Source organism: Amphiura filiformis, chromosome 3 (assembly GCF_039555335.1).
Source record: "Amphiura filiformis chromosome 3, Afil_fr2py, whole genome shotgun sequence".
NCBI lineage: Eukaryota > Metazoa > Echinodermata > Ophiuroidea > Amphilepidida > Amphiuridae > Amphiura > Amphiura filiformis.
The window spans coordinates 82,750,564-82,773,240 of record NC_092630.1 but is presented as its reverse complement, the minus strand read 5'-3'; the positions used below and the strand labels follow the sequence as shown (position 1 = coordinate 82,773,240).

The 22,677-nt window shown below is 42.5% G+C and overlaps 1 protein-coding gene across 3 annotated transcripts in view; it reads left to right on the top strand.

Moving 5' to 3' along the window:
* Positions 1 to 22,677, top strand: part of LOC140149265 (uncharacterized) — an 85,108-nt gene that overhangs the window by 45,956 nt on the left and 16,475 nt on the right. For all 3 annotated transcript variants that reach the window (XM_072171521.1, XM_072171522.1, XM_072171520.1), the window contains exon 8: positions 22,379 to 22,567. In XM_072171521.1, coding sequence (XP_072027622.1) covers positions 22,379 to 22,567 — 189 coding nt within the window. The remainder of the gene's footprint in view (positions 1 to 22,378; positions 22,568 to 22,677) is intronic.

Genomic DNA, 22,677 nt, shown 5'->3' with positions numbered 1-22,677 from the left:
GGGGAAAAATGTACATCTTCAATATGAAAGGTAAAATGTTTTAATTGATCGCCGGCTTTTCATCCCAGCTATATACACTTTAAGCACATATCATTAGATTTAGGAAGTTTACTTGAGGACTGTTAAATATCAAAATTTTAATAACATGTCATAAAATTTGTATTATATCGCAAATTTCTAAGAAATCAAAATTATTTGATATCAGAAGGACATTCCTCGTATTCATAATTCAATTCCATATGTCTGATGTGCTCTCATGTCCCACAAAAAATACTGTAGAAACGTACATACCAGAGTCCTTAATAGTGTTATTAATCATAACTGCAAGTGATAAATTAGTCTGATCAACTCTGTACTTATAAATAAATGCAACTCTTAACCATAATCAAAATATGATTTATAACATAAAAATTGGCATTCTTAAACTCCATAGCATAACACTTCTCAAACATATCAATACCACTCACAATATTATACTGGTTCTGGACTTAATGCCAAAATTGTGCAACCTTCTTACACTCTACAAACATACAGCCTGTCTCAAAAAAAATTGTGCACGTGAAAAGCGCCCTCTTTGGCAATTAGAAAACACCGTTGTGACATGATGCTTACATCAACGTCAAGGGCACAGTCTTAGCTCTCAACTGCCGTTTAGTCTGTTCAGTTTGCTTGTTTTAATCTCGAGATATGTCTAGTTAACAACTAAAGGGTACAATCACAATTGTGCCACTTTTACTAGGGAAGAGGGCTGTGCATGTAAATCAATGATAGCTGATGTTGATGCTTCTAATGCACTCTCCCCTGTATTAGACGCATCAACATCAGCACGCGTGCATTATTTTGTCTAATTTCTCTCCCAACAAGTAATCTGCAATCATTAACCTATAAGTGTGCAATATTTGTTTGTCTTTAACATGTCTTGAGTGACAAAGAAAACAGTATTTACCATGATAAAATCACTGTCATGCACAGTCATGTATTTAATTTCACAGCACAATGTTGAAATATTTATTTATCTTTTAATCTGTTTTAAATGAATAAAGAGAATCATTATACCCGTATCATGATAAAACAGTAAAAACAATTTAGTATTGTTGTGTAATTGATGTATTCTTTTGATCTTACGAAGGAACCCTTCATAAACTTGCTGCTACAAATGTATATCATTGATTAATACATGTACAGCTCTCTTCCCTATATAGTAAAAGTGGCACAATTGTGATTTTACCCTTTCTTTGTTAAGTAAACATATCTCAAGATTAAAACAAGCAAATTGAACAGACTAAACGGCATTTGAGAGCTAAGTCGGGGCCCTTGACGTTGATGTAAGCTTTTTGTCACAATGGTATTTTCTAATTGCCACAGAGGGCGCTTTTCACTTGCACAATTTTTTTTGAGACAGGCTGTATGGAACACAGTTTCTTTTTCTTTATTACCGTAACCACTCGGGTATAAGCCCACCTTCGGCTATAAGCCCACCCCTATTTTTTAAACCATTCGGGGAACAAGGGTGCACTCGGGTATAAGCCCAGTAGTCATTTTGGCTAAGTTTTAAAATCATATCAATGCTTTTCTTTCACATTTAAGAACAAATATTTAAACAATGTTAGTTAAAATTAACATTCCATACTTAAAATTTTAAAAAAATTGACAAAGATGATAGAAATTACTGATACATTGGGCATATACAAATGGGGAAGAATTTTCTTATTTTGAAATTCAACAACTAGCCCCTCCCCGGTTATAAGCCCACCCCCATTTTTGAAGTGAAATTGCCCATCTAGGGGAATGGGCTTATACCCGAGTGGTTACGGTACATAAAAATTACAAAGGTCACTATTGATAAGGCCCACCTTTTTCTAATATTACAGTTGGTATTTATTTAGAGTTGTCAAAAGCTTTTGACATGATATACCAAGTTATTTGTCTAATAGGAAACTATATGGTACTTACAGCTTGTAACTTAACAAAATAAGGTGTGGTGTTCCTCAAGGATCAATATTGGGGCCGTTTATTATTTATCTTGAATATCAACGATATTGTTTATGCTTTATACTTTATATCTAAATTTTAGATTTCATACTTTTTGCAGACAATATTACTTTCCTTTGTTCACTTAAGAATATTAATTCCATGATAAATCTGATCAATTCCTAACTAAAAGAAGTTACTGTTTGGTTTAGAGCAAATAAGCTCTTGATGATTCTTGGAACTTAACACCTCAACAACTCAAGGACTAAGTATCAAATTGGACTTAACAAGTGTAACAAGAGCTGTTTTAACCGCTTGGCAAAAACAGTTTTTGCCGGCAAAAATGGCAAAAACTAAAAAAGTGATTAAAAGTTCATTTTTTTTTTATCTCAAAACAAATTATTAAGTTACAAAAATAATTTCCTGAGTGTAACAAGACCAGAATTTGCAATTATAAGTGATATATTAAGAAATTAAGGCATGCATTTTCATTGCTCAAGTGCATTTAACCGAAATGTGACATATATAAAATTCAAAACTTTTTCATTTTAAGGATTTAATGAGACAAAAAATATGTTGAATGATTAATTAAAGTTTTGTGCTGCTGTTTATAAGCTTTCTGTGTTACTTTTTAATATTTGAGTGACTATGCTGCAAGTTTTTTAAGGAAAAAAGCTCATTAACTATCTAATGTACCAAACAGATTGCCCAAGTGTTTTACTTACTGCCAAAATTGAAACAAGTGAAAAAGTATACAGACCCAGGTATGTGATTTCACAGGTCTGTGAATTCTAAGTCTTTGAATTCACAGCATCCCTGAACTATATTGTACACTTCTATAATTTGTAAGTTATGCCATTATAGCGTGGGGAAACACATGCAAAATACATTTGGATCAAATTTTTAAACTACAAAAATGTGCTGGAATATTATGTAAAACTAGTTTTAGACACACATGTCAACAGTTGGAGGTCAAATGTCAGGTTATTTTGCAAGAAGGTCAAATGTGAGGTCATTTTGCAAGTTTGTTAATTTTTAGTTATTTTATTTTTACCAACCATAAAAGCCTGGGTACCGTCCTTTTTGCAGGGACACATTTTTTGCAACACTTGTTTAGCTCCCGTCCTATGAAAGGGGAGGTCCTCCTTCCAACTTCCCCCAAAGATTTTTCATCTAACATACTATAAATCGCTTTTGTTTACATTCAAATCTTTAAATTCTAATTCTATATGCACATTTTCTTTGCATAAAAACTGCATTTTGAGCTGCATGATGATTAGCAACTAGGCAATGAATATTGACATTTATTTATATTAAAAGGTTGTTATGGATTATAAAACAGACTATAGCTTCATTTACATGCAAATAAAAAACAAAAAGGAAATAACAAAATGGATATTTACTTATAATACTTTCAGGTGAATTGCAAATGAGAAATGATGTTTAGTTTGCATTACAAGTAATTGTTTGTTTTTGTTTTTTGCTTCAACCTTGATTGGGAATAATGTGTATTTGCATAACACCCAATGTGTATTAGTTGATCAATATTAATAAACATTTTGTTTGAACAATTTCCACTCTTGCAGATACTTCAAGCAAAATATATATTCAGGTTAATCAGATTTGCATTTTCATTCATACAAATCTGTACCAGGAAAATCCAAGAACATGCCTCACATTTGGCCCGTAAAAGGTGTGGAAAGAATTATAAAAGAATCCAACGTTAATGAAAATTAGAGCACCTGTGCAATTGTTGCTGATTCTCTTTCTCTCTGAGAAAAGGTGTCATTGTTATGCTAAACAAATATCAAATATAGTAAGGTATGGTGGCGGGGAAAATGTTTCACATATGAAGAGCTTTCATATGAAGAGTTGCAAAAGCCCTTACATCCACTTTTTGAGAAAACAGGTTTTTTTAATTGTGCAAGTATCACTTGTTAGATTTGATTCAATTTGGGTTTGGATAAAGTGTTGATGAAAAGAAACTAAAAGAATAGGTTTGGTACAATTTTCAAACCTTCCTATTTATTTTATTATTTATTTTATATCGTGCCTTTTGCGGATGTAAGGGCTTTTGCAACAAAATAAATTTACCCCTTTTCTAGAAACCACCTTTGCAATCAAATTTGAGCCCATTTGGTTGCACTTCTTTATGTAACTTGACTAATGCTTTCAAAATCAAAAAGAAAAATATAAAATATCTCTCTGACATGGGAGTTCACCAGCTATAACTTCCCAATTACGTTCCTCGTGAATCTGGAGGCTACCTGCACCAAACACTTGTAGCGATGGGCTGGAGTAAGCCGCTGCACCACCAACACCGCCCTGTACTGAAGTAGAAATACGGCCTACAGCTAAAGAGGCTCACCACTTCTGTAAAGTGCATGCAGGTCACCAAGTACCATCTCAACAAACACTCTATAGATGGAAGCACTCAGGCTCTGCTCAGAAGCTGCTGTACGTGTGGACACCCCACGAACCTGAGATTATGGGGCAAGACCATCACATCACCTGTACACTGTTTCATGTCCTAAATGGCTGCAACTTCTCACTGCAAAGAATTCGATACAACTGGCGTCATGACCAAACCTTAAAAGCCATAGCATGCATCTGGTATGATGCCCTTAATCAATGAGGCTAACCAAAGGAAACATGGTATGCCAGACAATACAAACTACATCACTACTATCACATTCCGCACTGCAGATGGTACAGCCTACAGGAACCCAGCCTTGCCTCTTCCAAAGAAGGATGTACAAACATCCTACAAAAGGCCATAAATGATATGGGAAGTCATAATGGATGAAGAACACAAACAAATAGTGTTCCCTCCCCAAATAGCAGAGACAGCTAAACATCCTGACATTACCATCTACTCTAAAAGGACAAGAACAGTAATTATAATTGAACTCACTGTTCCAAGGAGGAGAACCTGTCCAATGCATAAAAAGTGCAAATATCAAGACCTTGTAGCTGCATGCATGGAGATTGGCTTATATTGGTGCACCCAATTGAAGTATGAAGCAGAGACTTTTACAATACCTCACTGGTCAAATGCTTTGCAGCTTTGAGAGTTCCTTGTGGAAAGAGAAAAATCATCATGGACACAGCCTCCAAGACTGCACTCAGAGCTATAGCTCTGTTATTTGGCCATGCCGTCAAAACAAAGCATTCAACCAGATGGACCTAACCTCACCAATAAAGCACTTGGAGGGAAGAGGGATGGTTGAGTACTCATATAACCGGTTTAATCTGCCCAGTGCACACTATATTGTGGAAATAGGCTTCGATGGTGACAGTGTTTATGTTCTACCAATGAAAGAACTATTCCTTAATGACACTTTTCATAGCTCTACACTAGTCCTGCCTGCTGCCTTACATCACCCCGGGTCAACCGTTGCAACGGTGTGGCACTTGCTAGTGTAGCTTAAGCCATGTTATTCATAAGCTGATTTTGTTTGTTTGTAAATAAGCGAAGAGAAGAAGCACAGTTCAAGGAACTATTCCCAAGCCACCTTCACAAGAGGAAGCTACATGGAGTGCTCATCATAAAAAGGGTGAAATAAGGCTGCGAAGGTGACAGTGTTGGTGTTCTACCAATGAATAACTTCTCCTTGATCATCATTAAATAAAACTCTGTAAACTACCAGTAACTCACTGTATAAATGTCAGTAATTCTATAAGGAATTAGTCATATTTACAAAGAATATTTATGTGTTCTTTTTGCATGATTGCTTGAAAGGGATGACATTTTATGTTATATGTAAGTTTAAAAGAAATTCCATTTTCCAAATGTCAGGCCTACTTCCTTTAATGACACTAATAAGAATGCATACACTGGAGCCATAAGAGGTATTAAAATTTTGTGATGGGTGCTGAAGTTTGTCAGAATTTTACAGATTTGATATTTATGGTCATTTAGTATCTGCCAGCAAAACAAAATAGAGACTAACTGACCCCACTTGCAAAGTCTGTCTATCTGTAGAACAGGGTCCCTGTGCTTGCCACTCCGAATCGGTTCTTGAGACCCCTCACTCCATATCCAAGCTAGTTCCATAAGACCCTTCCCTCAGTAACACTACTCAGTAATATTAATAATAATAACTAGGCGGTTACCCATATTTGGCAGTTCTCGGCTGGGCACGATTACCTGGCTGATGGTGACTATACCCACCAAGTTTGATGCCCATATGACAGTTTTTACTAATTTGACCTAAGATGACCCTTGTGACCCCAAAATGACCTTCCAAAAATTTGGCTCTAAATGTTGACTGTACTCACCAAGTTTCATGCCCATACGACAGTTTTTACTAATTTGACCTCAGATGACCCGTGAGTGACCTCGGATGACCCCAAAATGACCTTCCAAAATTTTGGCTTTAAATGTTGTCTGTACGTACCAAGTTGCATGCCCATACGACAGTTTTTACCAATTTGACCTCAGATGACCCCTGTGGGTGACCTTTGATGACCCCAAAATGACCTTCCAAAATTTTGGCTCTTTATTTTGTCTGTACCTACCAAGTTTCATGCCCATACGACAGTTTTTAGTAATTTGACCTCAGATGACCCCTGGGAGGGGGCCCCGGGGTCAGATGACTTAACGAACAAAAACTTCTTCTTGCCAGGACAGAACTACACCCACTCACCGAGTTTGGGCCTTGTACGACCTACGACGGCCTCACACAACAGTTTTTAGTCATTTGACCTCAGATGACCCCTGGGAGGGGGCCTCAAGGTCGGATGACTTAACGAACATAAACTTCTTCTTGCCAGGACAGAACTACACCCACTCACCAAGTTTGAGCCCCGTACGACTTACGACGGCCTCACATTAGCAGTCACAGACAGACAAACAGACAAATAGACAAACAGAGAATAGCGTATTATTATATAGATAATAATAAAGACAGATTTAATATAGCGCCAAATGCAAATGCCTCTAGGCGCTTTACACAACCAGAAACAGATTAAAATATCTTAAGCTACAAACAAAGAAAATTTAAGGGCCTAACAAATACAATTTTTTTTCTTTTTAAATAATAAACAAAATTTTATACAGAACAATATAAACAAAATGAAAATGTCATAATCCACGCCGCTTCCCATGAGCCAAAAAAGCAAACGAGGAGGCACAACAAAAGGCACATATGAAGCGATGAGGAGAATGAGTTTAGAACATCATATTTCATAATATCAATAAGCACATAATAAGCAAATATAAATGTAAATATACACAGAGTTTAAAATAGAATTGCACTACAACCCAAAGAAAATATTATACAGTAACACTACTAAAATGAAAGTTGTATACCCTCTCTGGAAAATTTGAAACATTTCATTTCAATGTTTGTGATCAATTCTAATAGAGTAGCTTCATTATTTAAGAGTATGGACTTTTCAGCATGCAGCAGGCTGTTAGTTTGAAATCAAGGTGACCGAAAATCAAGGTGACCATAACAGGCATGAGAATTTCAGTCAAAAACCTGAAACCAGCTTTTTGTGATGTCAAAATTCCCACAATTTTATTTATTTTCAGCCCATTTTCAGGCGTTTTTGTCAAATTTTATGAGCTTTTCCAGTTTTTTTTATGAATGTGTATTCTTATGCCTGCCATAATAATGACCGCAAGGACATTTAATTTATCAATTAGTTATGAAACTGATGGAAGATACAAATTCAGAAGTTGCAACAGCCCATTGGTTTGTATGCTAGCAGAAAATGTCGGGCGGCAAAATTATTGCTTGATTTATCAAGATTTCAACAAAAGTGGACACTTCAAGGATAATTTTTATTTAGTTTGAGTGGTGGGCTGTAGCATCAAATAGTGAGCACCATCCAGTAGTGAGTGGTGGGCTCCACCGCCCACTGCTGCCCACAACCCTGCACGTCACAAGTTTTCACTTTCCGTTAAGGTTAACTTTCACCGTAGCAAGCTCCATTGTTTGTGGCACTCGTCATGATTGAACATGTTGAATAAGATTATTGTCATGTACACAAACCAATCAGGGTTCTGCTTTTGGAACTTCTATCAGTTTTAGTTTCATACCTTGATTATGTCTGCATTATTTGACATCACTGATATCTGAAATTAAAGAAAACATCCTTGTGGTTGTTATGGTCACTTTGGACCGATCACTTTGGCTATAAGGTCATGATTAATAAACTACCTTATTTATTGTGCTGACTGTATTATAGTATTCATTAATCAATTTCAACTGTCTCTTAGTTATTTGAACACAAAATAAGATGCACAATGTATGACCTAATTATTAGGTGGGTTTGCCTTTTTCAGAAGCATTATCTCTCTAATATCCTTTCGTTGAAAACCTTTGGTTTTTCACAGAACCCAGGATGTCCTATATTTATAACCTCTATCTTTTATTTTAGTGAATAATTAATTCTTTTAAAAGGCTGCAGGGTCCAATTTGGACTGTCCAAACTGAATCTCAAGGGATTTCCATTGGGAGTTATCCCCAAATCTGACCATATGTAATTGAGACTCCGAAACAAGATTTGAATTCAATAATTCATTGCCAGGCTTTGTTAAGATGCGCACTAAAACCAGTATACATCACTACACTTCCTGGCAGAGAAGAAGGGCTCTTGGTTATGAGCTTACACAGCGTAAACATGGTAGTGTTGTTCTCATTGGCTAATTCAATCGCCTGACAATCATAACAATAGACCAGTAATCTGATTTGCTGATTACGCGTCAAAGAAGCGATGGGCACAGAGTGGCGCTCATCAAAGCCCGCATATGTCGCTCATTAAAGGGCGCTCACATCAATCAGAGCAAGAGAATGCCAAACTTCTCTTGAAGCTAGCTAGGTCTTGATCTTGGTACCTTCAGTGTAGAGATTATATTACTGAAATAACATAATATGTGTCTCAGTATTCTGTCATCCATTGTGACCTCAGCGTGTGACACAATTCGTAAACTTGCGCTTGACCTACCCACCATCCATAGTGACCTCAGCGTGTGACACAATTCATAATCTTGCGCTTGACCTACCCACCATCCATAGTGACCTCAGTGTGTGACACAATTCGTAATCTTGCGCTTGACCTACCCACCATCCATAGTGACCTCAGTGTGTGACACAATTCATAATCTTGCGCTTGACCTACCCACCATCCATAGTGACCTCAGTGTGTGACACAATTCGTAAACTTGCGCTTGACCTACCCACCATCCATAGTGACCTCAGTGTGTGACACAATTCGTAATCTTGCGCTTGACCTACCCACCATCCATAGTGACCTCAGTGTGTGACACAATTCGTAATCTTGCGCTTGACCTACCCACCATCCATAGTGACCTCAGCGTGTGACACAATTCGTAATCTTGCGCTTGACCTACCCACCATCCATAGTGACCTCAGTGTGTGACACAATTCGTAATCTTGCGCTTGACCTACCCACCATCCATAGTGACCTCAGTGTGTGACACAATTCGTAATCTTGCGCTTGACCTACCCACCATCCATAGTGACCTCAGTGTGTGACACAATTCGTAATCTTGCGCTTGACCTACCCACCATCCATAGTGACCTCAGCGTGTGACACAATTCATAATCTTGCGCTTGACCTACCCACCATCCATAGTGACCTCAGCGTGTGACACAATTCATAATCTTGCGCTTGACCTACCCACCATCCATAGTGACCTCAGTGTGTGACACAATTCGTAATCTTGCGCTTGACCTACCCACCATCCATAGTGACCTCAGTGTGTGACACAATTCGTAAACTTGCGCTTGACCTACCCACCATCCATAGTGACCTCAGTGTGTGACACAATTCGTAATCTTGCGCTTGACCTACCCACCATCCATAGTGACCTCAGTGTGTGACACAATTCGTAATCTTGCGCTTGACCTACCCACCATCCATAGTGACCTCAGCGTGTGACACAATTCATAATCTTGCGCTTGACCTACCCACCATCCATAGTGACCTCAGCGTGTGACACAATTCATAATCTTGCGCTTGACCTACCCACCATCCATAGTGACCTCAGTGTGTGACACAATTCGTAATCTTGCGCTTGACCTACCCACCATCCATAGTGACCTCAGTGTGTGACACAATTCGTAAACTTGCGCTTGACCTACCCACCATCCATAGTGACCTCAGCGTGTGACACAATTCGTAATCTTGCGCTTGACCTACCCACCATCCATAGTGACCTCAGTGTGTGACACAATTCGTAAACTTGCGCTTGACCTACCCACCATCCATAGTGACCTCAGCGTGTGACACAATTCGTAATCTTGCGCTTGACCTACCCACCATCCATAGTGACCTCAGTGTGTGACACAATTCGTAATCTTGCGCTTGACCTACCCACCATCCATAGTGACCTCAGAGTGTGACACAATTCGTAATCTTGCGCTTGACCTACCCACCATCCATAGTGACCTCAGTGTGTGACACAATTCGTAATCTTGCGCTTGACCTACCCACCATCCATAGTGACCTCAGTGTGTGACACAATTCGTAATCTTGCGCTTGACCTACCCACCATCCATAGTGACCTCAGTGTGTGACACAATTCGTAAACTTGCGCTTGACCTACCCACCATCCATAGTGACCTCAGTGTGTGACACAATTCGTAATCTTGTGCTTGACCTACCCACCATCCATAGTGACCTCAGTGTGTGACACAATTCGTAATCTTGCGCTTGACCTACCCACCATCCATAGTGACCTCAGTGTGTGACACAATTCGTAATCTTGCGCTTGACCTACCCACCATCCATAGTGACCTCAGTGTGTGACACAATTCGTAATCTTGCGCTTGACCTACCCACCATCCATAGTGACCTCAGAGTGTGACACAATTCGTAATCTTGCGCTTGACCTACCCACCATCCATAGTGACCTCAGAGTGTGACACAATTCATAATCTTGCGCTTGACCTACCCACCATCCATAGTGACCTCAGAGTGTGACACAATTCGTAATCTTGCGCTTGACCTACCCACCATCCATAGTGACCTCAGTGTGTGACACAATTCGTAATCTTGCGCTTGACCTACCCACCATCCATAGTGACCTCAGCGTGTGACACAATTCGTAATCTTGCGCTTGACCTACCCACCATCCATAGTGACCTCAGTGTGTGACACAATTCATACTCTTGCGCTTGACCTACCCACCATCCATAGTGACCTCAGTGTGTGACACAATTCGTAATCTTGCGCTTGACCTACCCACCATCCATAGTGACCTCAGTGTGTGACACAATTCGTAATCTTGCGCTTGACCTACCCACCATCCATAGTGACCTCAGAGTGTGACACAATTCGTAATCTTGCGCTTGACCTACCCACCATCCATAGTGACCTCAGCGTGTGACACAATTCGTAATCTTGCGCTTGACCTACCCACCATCCATAGTGACCTCAGCGTGTGACACAATTCGTAATCTTGCGCTTGACCTACCCACCTTCCATAGTGACCTCAGTGTGTGACATGATTCATAATCTTGCGCTTGACCTACCCACCATCCATAGTGACTTCAGTGTGTGACACAATTCGTAATCTTGCGCTTGACCTACCCACCATCCATAGTGACCTCAGTGTGTGACACAATTCGTAATCTTGCGCTTGACCTACCCACCATCCATAGTGACCTCAGTGTGTGACACAATTCGTAATCTTGCGCTTGACCTACCCACCTTCCATAGTGACCTCAGCGTGTGACACAATTCGTAATCTTGCGCTTGACCTACCCACCATCCATAGTGACCTCAGCGTGTGACACAATTCGTAATCTTGCGCTTGACCTACCCACCATCCATAGTGACCTCAGTGTGTGACACAATTCGTAATCTTGCGCTTGACCTACCCACCATCCATAGTGACCTCAGTGTGTGACACAATTCGTAATCTTGCGCTTGACCTACCCACCATCCATAGTGACCTCAGTGTGTGACACAATTCGTAATCTTGCGCTTGACCTACCCACCATCCATAGTGACCTCAGCGTGTGACACAATTCATAATCTTGCGCTTGACCTACCCACCATCCATAGTGACCTCAGCGTGTGACACAATTCGTAATCTTGCGCTTGACCTACCCACCATCCATAGTGACCTCAGAGTGTGACACAATTCGTAATCTTGCGCTTGACCTACCCACCATCCATAGTGACCTCAGAGTGTGACACAATTCGTAATCTTGCGCTTGACCTACCCACCATCCATAGTGACCTCAGTGTGTGACACAATTCGTAATCTTGCGCTTGACCTACCCACCATCCATAGTGACCTCAGCGTGTGACACAATTCGTAATCTTGCGCTTGACCTACCCACCATCCATAGTGACCTCAGTGTGTGACACAATTCGTAATCTTGCGCTTGACCTACCCACCATCCATAGTGACCTCAGAGTGTGACACAATTCGTAATCTTGCGCTTGACCTACCCACCATCCATAGTGACCTCAGAGCGTGACACAATTCGTAATCTTGCGCTTGACCTACCCACCATCCATAGTGACCTCAGTGTGTGACACAATTCGTAATCTTGCGCTTGACCTACCCACCATCCATAGTGACCTCAGTGTGTGACACAATTCGTAATCTTGCGCTTGACCTACCCACCATCCATAGTGACCTCAGAGTGTGACACAATTCATAATCTTGCGCTTGACCTACCCACCATCCATAGTGACCTCAGTGTGTGACACAATTCGTAATCTTGCGCTTGACCTACCCACCATCTATAGTGACCTCAGTGTGTGACAAGATTCGTAATCTTGCGCTTGACCTACCCACCATCCATAGTGACCTCAGTGTGTGACACAATTCGTAATCTTGCGCTTGACCTACCCACCATCCATAGTGACCTCAGAGTGTGACACAATTCGTAATCTTGCGCTTGACCTACCCACCATCCATAGTGACCTCAGAGTGTGACACAATTCATAATCTTGCGCTTGACCTACCCACCATCCATAGTGACCTCAGAGTGTGACACAATTCGTAATCTTGCGCTTGACCTACCCACCATCCATAGTGACCTCAGTGTGTGACACAATTCGTAATCTTGCGCTTGACCTACCCACCATCCATAGTGACCTCAGCGTGTGACACAATTCGTAATCTTGCGCTTGACCTACCCACCATCCATAGTGACCTCAGTGTGTGACACAATTCATAATCTTGCGCTTGACCTACCCACCATCCATAGTGACCTCAGTGTGTGACACAATTCGTAATCTTGCGCTTGACCTACCCACCATCCATAGTGACCTCAGTGTGTGACACAATTCGTAATCTTGCGCTTGACCTACCCACCATCCATAGTGACCTCAGAGTGTGACACAATTCGTAATCTTGCGCTTGACCTACCCACCATCCATAGTGACCTCAGCGTGTGACACAATTCGTAATCTTGCGCTTGACCTACCCACCATCCATAGTGACCTCAGCGTGTGACACAATTCGTAATCTTGCGCTTGACCTACCCACCTTCCATAGTGACCTCAGTGTGTGACATGATTCATAATCTTGCGCTTGACCTACCCACCATCCATAGTGACTTCAGTGTGTGACACAATTCGTAATCTTGCGCTTGACCTACCCACCATCCATAGTGACCTCAGTGTGTGACACAATTCGTAATCTTGCGCTTGACCTACCCACCATCCATAGTGACCTCAGTGTGTGACACAATTCGTAATCTTGCGCTTGACCTACCCACCTTCCATAGTGACCTCAGCGTGTGACACAATTCGTAATCTTGCGCTTGACCTACCCACCATCCATAGTGACCTCAGCGTGTGACACAATTCGTAATCTTGCGCTTGACCTACCCACCATCCATAGTGACCTCAGTGTGTGACACAATTCGTAATCTTGCGCTTGACCTACCCACCATCCATAGTGACCTCAGTGTGTGACACAATTCGTAATCTTGCGCTTGACCTACCCACCATCCATAGTGACCTCAGTGTGTGACACAATTCGTAATCTTGCGCTTGACCTACCCACCATCCATAGTGACCTCAGCGTGTGACACAATTCATAATCTTGCGCTTGACCTACCCACCATCCATAGTGACCTCAGCGTGTGACACAATTCGTAATCTTGCGCTTGACCTACCCACCATCCATAGTGACCTCAGAGTGTGACACAATTCGTAATCTTGCGCTTGACCTACCCACCATCCATAGTGACCTCAGAGTGTGACACAATTCGTAATCTTGCGCTTGACCTACCCACCATCCATAGTGACCTCAGTGTGTGACACAATTCGTAATCTTGCGCTTGACCTACCCACCATCCATAGTGACCTCAGCGTGTGACACAATTCGTAATCTTGCGCTTGACCTACCCACCATCCATAGTGACCTCAGTGTGTGACACAATTCGTAATCTTGCGCTTGACCTACCCACCATCCATAGTGACCTCAGAGTGTGACACAATTCGTAATCTTGCGCTTGACCTACCCACCATCCATAGTGACCTCAGAGCGTGACACAATTCGTAATCTTGCGCTTGACCTACCCACCATCCATAGTGACCTCAGTGTGTGACACAATTCGTAATCTTGCGCTTGACCTACCCACCATCCATAGTGACCTCAGTGTGTGACACAATTCGTAATCTTGCGCTTGACCTACCCACCATCCATAGTGACCTCAGAGTGTGACACAATTCATAATCTTGCGCTTGACCTACCCACCATCCATAGTGACCTCAGTGTGTGACACAATTCGTAATCTTGCGCTTGACCTACCCACCATCTATAGTGACCTCAGTGTGTGACACAGATTCATAATCTTGCGCTTGACCTACCCACCATCCATAGTGACCTCAGCGTGTGACACAATTCATAATCTTGCGCTTGACCTACCCACCATCCATAGTGACCTCAGAGTGTGACACAATTCATAATCTTGCGCTTGACCTACCCACCATCCATAGTGACCTCAGTGTGTGACACAATTCATAATCTTGCGCTTGACCTACCCACCATCCATAGTGACCTCAGAGTGTGACACAATTCATAATCTTGCGCTTGACCTACCCACCATCCATAGTGACCTCAGTGTGTGACACAATTCGTAATCTTGCGCTTGACCTACCCACCATCCATAGTGACCTCAGTGTGTGACACAATTCGTAATCTTGCGCTTGACCTACCCACCATCCATAGTGACCTCAGTGTGTGACACAATTCGTAATCTTGCGCTTGACCTACCCACCATCCATAGTGACCTCAGTGTGTGACACAATTCGTAATCTTGCTTGACTTGACCTACCCACCCATCCATAGTGACCTCCAGTGACCTGTGTGACACACAATTCGTAATCTTGCGCTTGACCTACCCACCATCCATAGTGACCTCAGTGTGTGACACAATTCATAATCTTGCGCTTGACCTACCCACCATCCATAGTGACCTCAGTGTGTGACACAATTCGTAATCTTGCGCTTGACCTACCCACCATCCATAGTGACCTCAGTGTGTGACACAATTCGTAATCTTGCGCTTGACCTACCCACCATCCATAGTGACCTCAGTGTGTGACACAATTCGTAATCTTGCGCTTGACCTACCCACCATCCATAGTGACCTCAGTGTGTGACACAATTCGTAATCTTGCGCTTGACCTACCCACCATCCATAGTGACCAATTCAGTGTGTACCCACCATCCATTCAGTGTGTGTAATCTTGCGCTTGACCTACCCACCATCCATAGTGACCTCAGTGTGTGACACAATTCGTAATCTTGCGCTTGACCTACCCACCATCCATAGTGACCTCAGAGTGTGACACAATTCGTAATCTTGCGCTTGACCTACCCACCATCCATAGTGACCTCAGTGTGTGACACAATTCGTAATCTTGCGCTTGACCTACCCACCATCCATAGTGACCTCAGTGTGTGACACAATTCATAATCTTGCGCTTGACCTACCCACCATCCATAGTGACCTCAGTGTGTGACACAATTCGTAATCTTGCGCTTGACCTACCCACCATCCATAGTGACCTCAGTGTGTGACACAATTCATAATCTTGCGCTTGACCTACCCACCATCCATAGTGACCTCAGTGTGTGACACAATTCATAATCTTGCGCTTGACCTACCCACCATCCATAGTGACCTCAGTGTGTGACACAATTCGTAATCTTGCGCTTGACCTACCCACCATCCATAGTGACCTCAGTGTGTGACACAATTCATAATCTTGCGCTTGACCTACCCACCATCCATAGTGACCTCAGTGTGTGACACAATTCGTAATCTTGCGCTTGACCCACCCACCATCCATAGTGACCTCAGTGTGTGACACAATTCATAATCTTGCGCTTGACCTACCCACCATCCATAGTGACCTCAGTGTGTGACACAATTCATAATCTTGCGCTTGACCTCAGTGTGTGACACCCACCATCCATAGTGACCTCAGTGTGTGACACAATTCATAATCTTGCGCTTGACCTACCCACCATCCATAGTGACCTCAGTGTGTGACACAATTCATAATCTTGCGCTTGACCTACCCACCATCCATAGTGACCTCAGTGTGTGACACAATTCGTAATCTTGCTTGCTTGACCTACCCACCATCCATAGTGACCTCAGTGTGTGACACAATTCGTAATCTTCTTGCGCTTGACCCTACACCATAATCTTGCCATACCCACCATCCATAGTGACCTCAGTGTGTGACACAATTCATAATCTTGCGCTTGACCTACCCACCATCCATAGTGACCTCAGTGTGTGACACAATTCGTAATCTTGCGCTTGACCTACCCACCATCCATAGTGACCTCAGTGTGTGACACAATTCATAATCTTGCGCTTGACCTACCCACCATCCATAGTGACCTCAGTGTGACACAATTCATAATCTTGCGCTTGACCTACCCACCATCCATAGTGACCTCAGTGTGTGACACAATTCATAATCTTGCGCTTGACCTACCCACCATCCATAGTGACCTCAGTGTGTGACACAATTCGTAATCTTGCGCTTGACCTACCCACCATCCATAGTGACCTCAGTGTGTGACACAATTCATAATCTTGCGCTTGACCTACCCACCATCCATAGTGACCTCAGTGTGTGACACAATTCGTAATCTTGCGCTTGACCTACCCACCATCCATAGTGACCTCAGTGTGTGACACAATTCATAATCTTGCGCTTGACCTACCCACCATCCATAGTGACCTCAGTGTGTGACACAATTTGTAATCTTGCGCTTGACCTACCCACCATCCATAGTGACCTCAGTGTGTGACACAATTCATAATCTTGCGCTTGACCTACCCACCATCCATAGTGACCTCAGTGTGTGACACAATTCATAATCTTGCGCTTGACCTACCCACCATCCATAGTGACCTCAGTGTGTGACACAATTCGTAATCTTGCGCTTGACCTACCCACCATCCATAGTGACCTCAGTGTGTGACACAATTCATAATCTTGCGCTTGACCTACCCACCATCCATAGTGACCTCAGTGTGTGCCATCCATAGTGACCTCAGTGTGTGACACAATTCATAATCTTGCGCTTGACCTACCCACCATCCATAGTGACCTCAGTGTGTGACACAATTCGCAATCTTGCGCTTGACCTACCCACCATCCATAGTGACCTCAGTGTGTGACACAATTCATAATCTTGCGCTTGACCTACCCACCATCCATAGTGACCTCAGTGTGTGACACAATTCATAATCTTGCGCTTGACCTACCCACCATCCATAGTGACCTCAGTGTGTGACACAATTCATAATCTTGCGCTTGACCTACCCACCATCCATAGTGACCTCAGTGTGTGACACAATTCATAATCTTGCGCTTGACCTACCCACCATCCATAGTGACCTCAGTGTGTGACACAATTCGTAATCTTGCGCTTGACCTACCCACCATCCATAGTGACCTCAGTGTGTGACACAATTCGTAATCTTGCGCTTGACCTACCCACCATCCATAGTGACCTCAGTGTGTGACACAATTCATAATCTTGCGCTTGACCTACCCACCATCCATAGTGACCTCAGTGTGTGACACAATTCGTAATCTTGCGCTTGACCTACCCACCATCCATAGTGACCTCAGTGATTCATAATCTTGCTTGACACATAGTGAATTCATAATCTTGCGCTTGACCTACCCACCATCCATAGTGACCTCAGTGTGTGACACAATTCGTAATCTTGCGCTTGACCTACCCACCATCCATAGTGACCTCAGTGTGTGACACATTCATAATCTTGCTTGACCTACCCACCATCCAAGTGACCTCAGTGTGTGACACAATCTTGCTTGCTTGACCTACCCACCATCCATAGTGACCTCAGTGTGTGACACAATTCGTAATCTTGCGCTTGACCTACCCACCATCCATAGTGACCTCAGTGTGTGACACAATTCATAATCTTGCGCTTGACCTACCCACCATCCATAGTGACCTCAGTGTGTGACACAATTCATAATCTTGCGCTTGACCTACCCACCATCCATAGTGACCTCAGTGTGTGACACAATTCGTAATCTTGCGCTTGACCTACCCACCATCCATAGTGACCTCAGTGTGTGACACACAATTCATAATCTTGCGCTTGACCTACCCACCATCCATAGTGACCTCAGTGTGTGACACAATTCGCTTAATCTTGCAGCTTGACCTACCCACCATCCATAGTGACCTCAGTGTGTGACACAATTCATAATCTTGCGCTTGACCTACCCACCATCCATAGTGACCTCAGTGTGTGACACAATTCATAATCTTGCGCTTGACCTACCCACCATCCATAGTGACCTCAGTGTGTGACACAATTCATAATCTTGCGCTTGACCTACCCACCATCCATAGTGACCTCCATAGTGACCCACCATCCATAGTGACCTCAGTGTGTGACACAATTCATAATCTTGCGCTTGACCTACCCACCATCCATAGTGACCTCAGTGTGTGACACAATTCGTAATCTTGCGCTTGACCTACCCACCATCCATAGTGACCTCAGTGTGTGACACAATTCATAATCTTGCGCTTGACCTACCCACCATCCATAGTGACCTCAGTGTGTGACACAATTCGTAATCTTGCGCTTGACCTACCCACCATCCATAGTGACCTCAGAGTGTGACACAATTCGTAATCTTGCGCTTGACCTACCCACCATCCATAGTGACCTCAGTGTGTGACACAATTGTAATCTTGCGCTTGACCCACCCACCATCCATAGTGACCTCAGTGTGTGACACAATTCGTAATCTTGCGCTTGACCTACCCACCATCCATAGTGACCTCAGTGTGTGACACAATTCGTAATCTTGCGCTTGACCTACCCACCATCCATAGTGACCTCAGTGTGTGACACAATTCGTAATCTTGCGCTTGACCTACCCACCATCCATAGTGACCTCAGTGTGTGACACAATTCGTAATCTTGCGCTTGACCTACCCACCATCCATAGTGACCTCAGCGTGTGACACAATTCGTAATCTTGCGCTTGACCTACCCACCATCCATAGTGACCTCAGTGTGTGACACAATTCGTAATCTTGCGCTTGACCTACCCACCATCCATAGTGACCTCAGTGTGTGACACAATTCGTAATCTTGCGCTTGACCTACCCACCATCCATAGTGACCTCAGCGTGTGACACAATTCGTAATCTTGCGCTTGACCTACCCACCATCCATAGTGACCTCAGAGTGTGACACAATTCGTAGTCTTGCGCTTGACCTACCCACCATCCAGTGACCTCAGTGTGTGACACAATTCGTAATCTTAGTGCGCGTGTGACACAATTGACCTACCCACCATCCATAGTGACCTCAGCGTGTGACACAATTCATAATCTTGCGCTTGACCTACCCACCATCCATAGTGACCTCAGAGTGTGACACAATTCGTAATCTTGCGCTTGACCTACCCACCATCCATAGTGACCTCAGAGTGTGACACAATTCGTAAACTTGCGCTTGACCTACCCACCATCCATAGTGACCTCAGTGTGTGACACAATTCATAATCTTGCGCTTGACCTACCCACCATCCATAGTGACCTCAGTGTGTGACACAATTCGTAATCTTGCACTTGACCTACCCACCATCCATAGTGACCTCAGTGTGTGACACAATTCGTAAACTTGCGCTTGACCTACCCACGCTCATATAGTGACCTCAGTGTGTGACACAATTCGTAATCTTGCGCTTGACCTACCCACCATCCATAGTGACCTCAGTGTGTGACACAATTCGTAATCCTGCGCTTGACCTACCCACCATCCATAGTGACCTCAGAGTGTGACACAATTCGTAATCTTGCGCTTGACCTACCCACCATCCATAGTGACCTCAGAGTGTGACACAATTCGTAATCTTGCGCTTGACCTACCCACCATCCATAGTGACCTCAGTGTGTGACACAATTCGTAATCTTGCGCTTGACCTACCCACCATCCATAGTGACCTCAGTGTGTGACACAATTCGTAATCTTGCGCTTGACCTACCCACCATCCATAGTGACCTCAGTGTGTGACACAATTCGTAATCTTGCGCTTGACCTACCCACCATCCATAGTGACCTCAGTGTGTGACACAATTCATAATCTTGCTTGACCTACCCACCATCCAAGTTCAGTGTGTGACACAATCGTAATCTTGCGCCTTGACCTACCCACCATCCATAGTGACCTCAGAGTGTGACACAATTCGTAATCTTGCGCTTGACCTACCCACCATCCATAGTGACCTCAGTGTGTGACACAATTCATAATCTTGCGCTTGACCTACCCACCATCCATAGTGACCTCAGAGTGTGACACAATTCGTACTCTTGCGCTTGACCTACCCACCATCCATAGTGACCTCAGTGTGTGACACAATTCGTAATCTTGCGCTTGACCTACCCACCATCCATAGTGACCTCAGTGTGTGACACAATTCGTAATCTTGCGCTTGACCTACCCACCATCCATAGTGACCTCAGTGTGTGACACAATTCGTAATCTTGCGCTTGACCTACCCACCATCCATAGTGACCTCAGTGTGTGACATGATTCATAATCTTGCGCTTGACCTACCCACCATCCATAGTGACCTCAGTGTGTGACACAATTCGTAATCTTGCGCTTGACCTACCCACCATCCATAGTGACCTCAGTGTGTGACACAATTCGTAAACTTGCGCTTGACCTACCCACCATCCATAGTGACCTCAGAGTGTGACACAATTCGTAATCTTGCGCTTGACCTACCCACCATCCATAGTGACCTCAGTGTGTGACACAATTCGTAATCTTGCGCTTGACCTACCCACCATCCATAGTGACCTCAGTGTGTGACACAATTCATAATTTCTGGCCATTACCATTCAACTATCAATGATTGTTCTGTAACTACACTCAAAAGAAGTACTTGAAGATGAATTAGTGTCAACAGTATCCGACACTTCAATATAACTCAAGTGACATGAAGTTTAAACTATGTCATCTTTGAAATGTATATAGCAATATATAATATTGTGCAGGCCGAGCAGTGTTTGACCAAATTGAGTTCGGGCGAGAAAGCCTCATCTCAGATTTGAGGCTTTCTGGTTAACTGCAATTGGCTGTATTGAGATGCGGCTAAGTATAATTGTACAATATCTGCAATATGAAGTTTGATTGGATTACAATTTTATGATTGGAAGAATCTGTAGGTCCTGGTGATTATTTTGGTACATGTACCAAAATGGCAAAAAAGTGTGTTAAGGCTTTCTGGTTCTAAACCCTTGAAATAAAACAAACAAACATGCAACTTAAACATCTACACTGGCTACCTGTTCACTATTGGATTTAGTTCAAATGTCTGCACATATACATACAAAGTAATCAATGGACTTACACCTCAATAATGTCAATGTTTTGTAATAGAGAACTGTAAAACCTATGGAGTCTCTAGCCACAATTTTTATAGTGATGAATTTAGTGATGATTGTCTAAAATAAATAAACCAATAAAGAAGCAAACTAGCTGGCAAACAAACAAACAAACAAACAAACAAGGAAATAAAATACAATTTTGGTGGAAACTATAGTTTTCATCCTCCTGTGTGCTATTCCAGTTGAAATCCATACACCACCCATATATGGAATAACCCTATGTATCATTATGTAAATAAGGACTTGATACATACATCAGTGCAAGTCGGCCTAATACTTTCCTTTTGTTCTTTACTATGCTGTACATCATTAGCACAGAGCTCCAGCTATTTTTATAATGTTCTATGAACATTACAGGGTACATTTCATCTTCAGGGACCAAAGCATATATAAATTTACCAATGTGGATACAAGAAGGCCATGTTTTATTCATTGTTTGTAAATGTTTTATTTATTATTTGTATTCTCAGGTGTCGAGCCACTTGCATAGTTATATCCATCTTGATATCACTTATGCTACAAAATCAGCAGACAATCCATGATACAGCTTCCCTTGAATGTTTGATAAGTCAGGCATTAACCTGTGGGCGACAGCAACTATCTCAACCAGCCCACCTGGAACAATTTGATAGCTACTGTAGTGTGCCAGATTTTAAAAGGTAAATATATACTATTTATGAATAAAAACATGTCCTGATAGAAAGAGAAATACACATCTTTAGGTTGATTGTAAGCCAAATTAACTAGGTCTTGGAAATGGAGGCATATA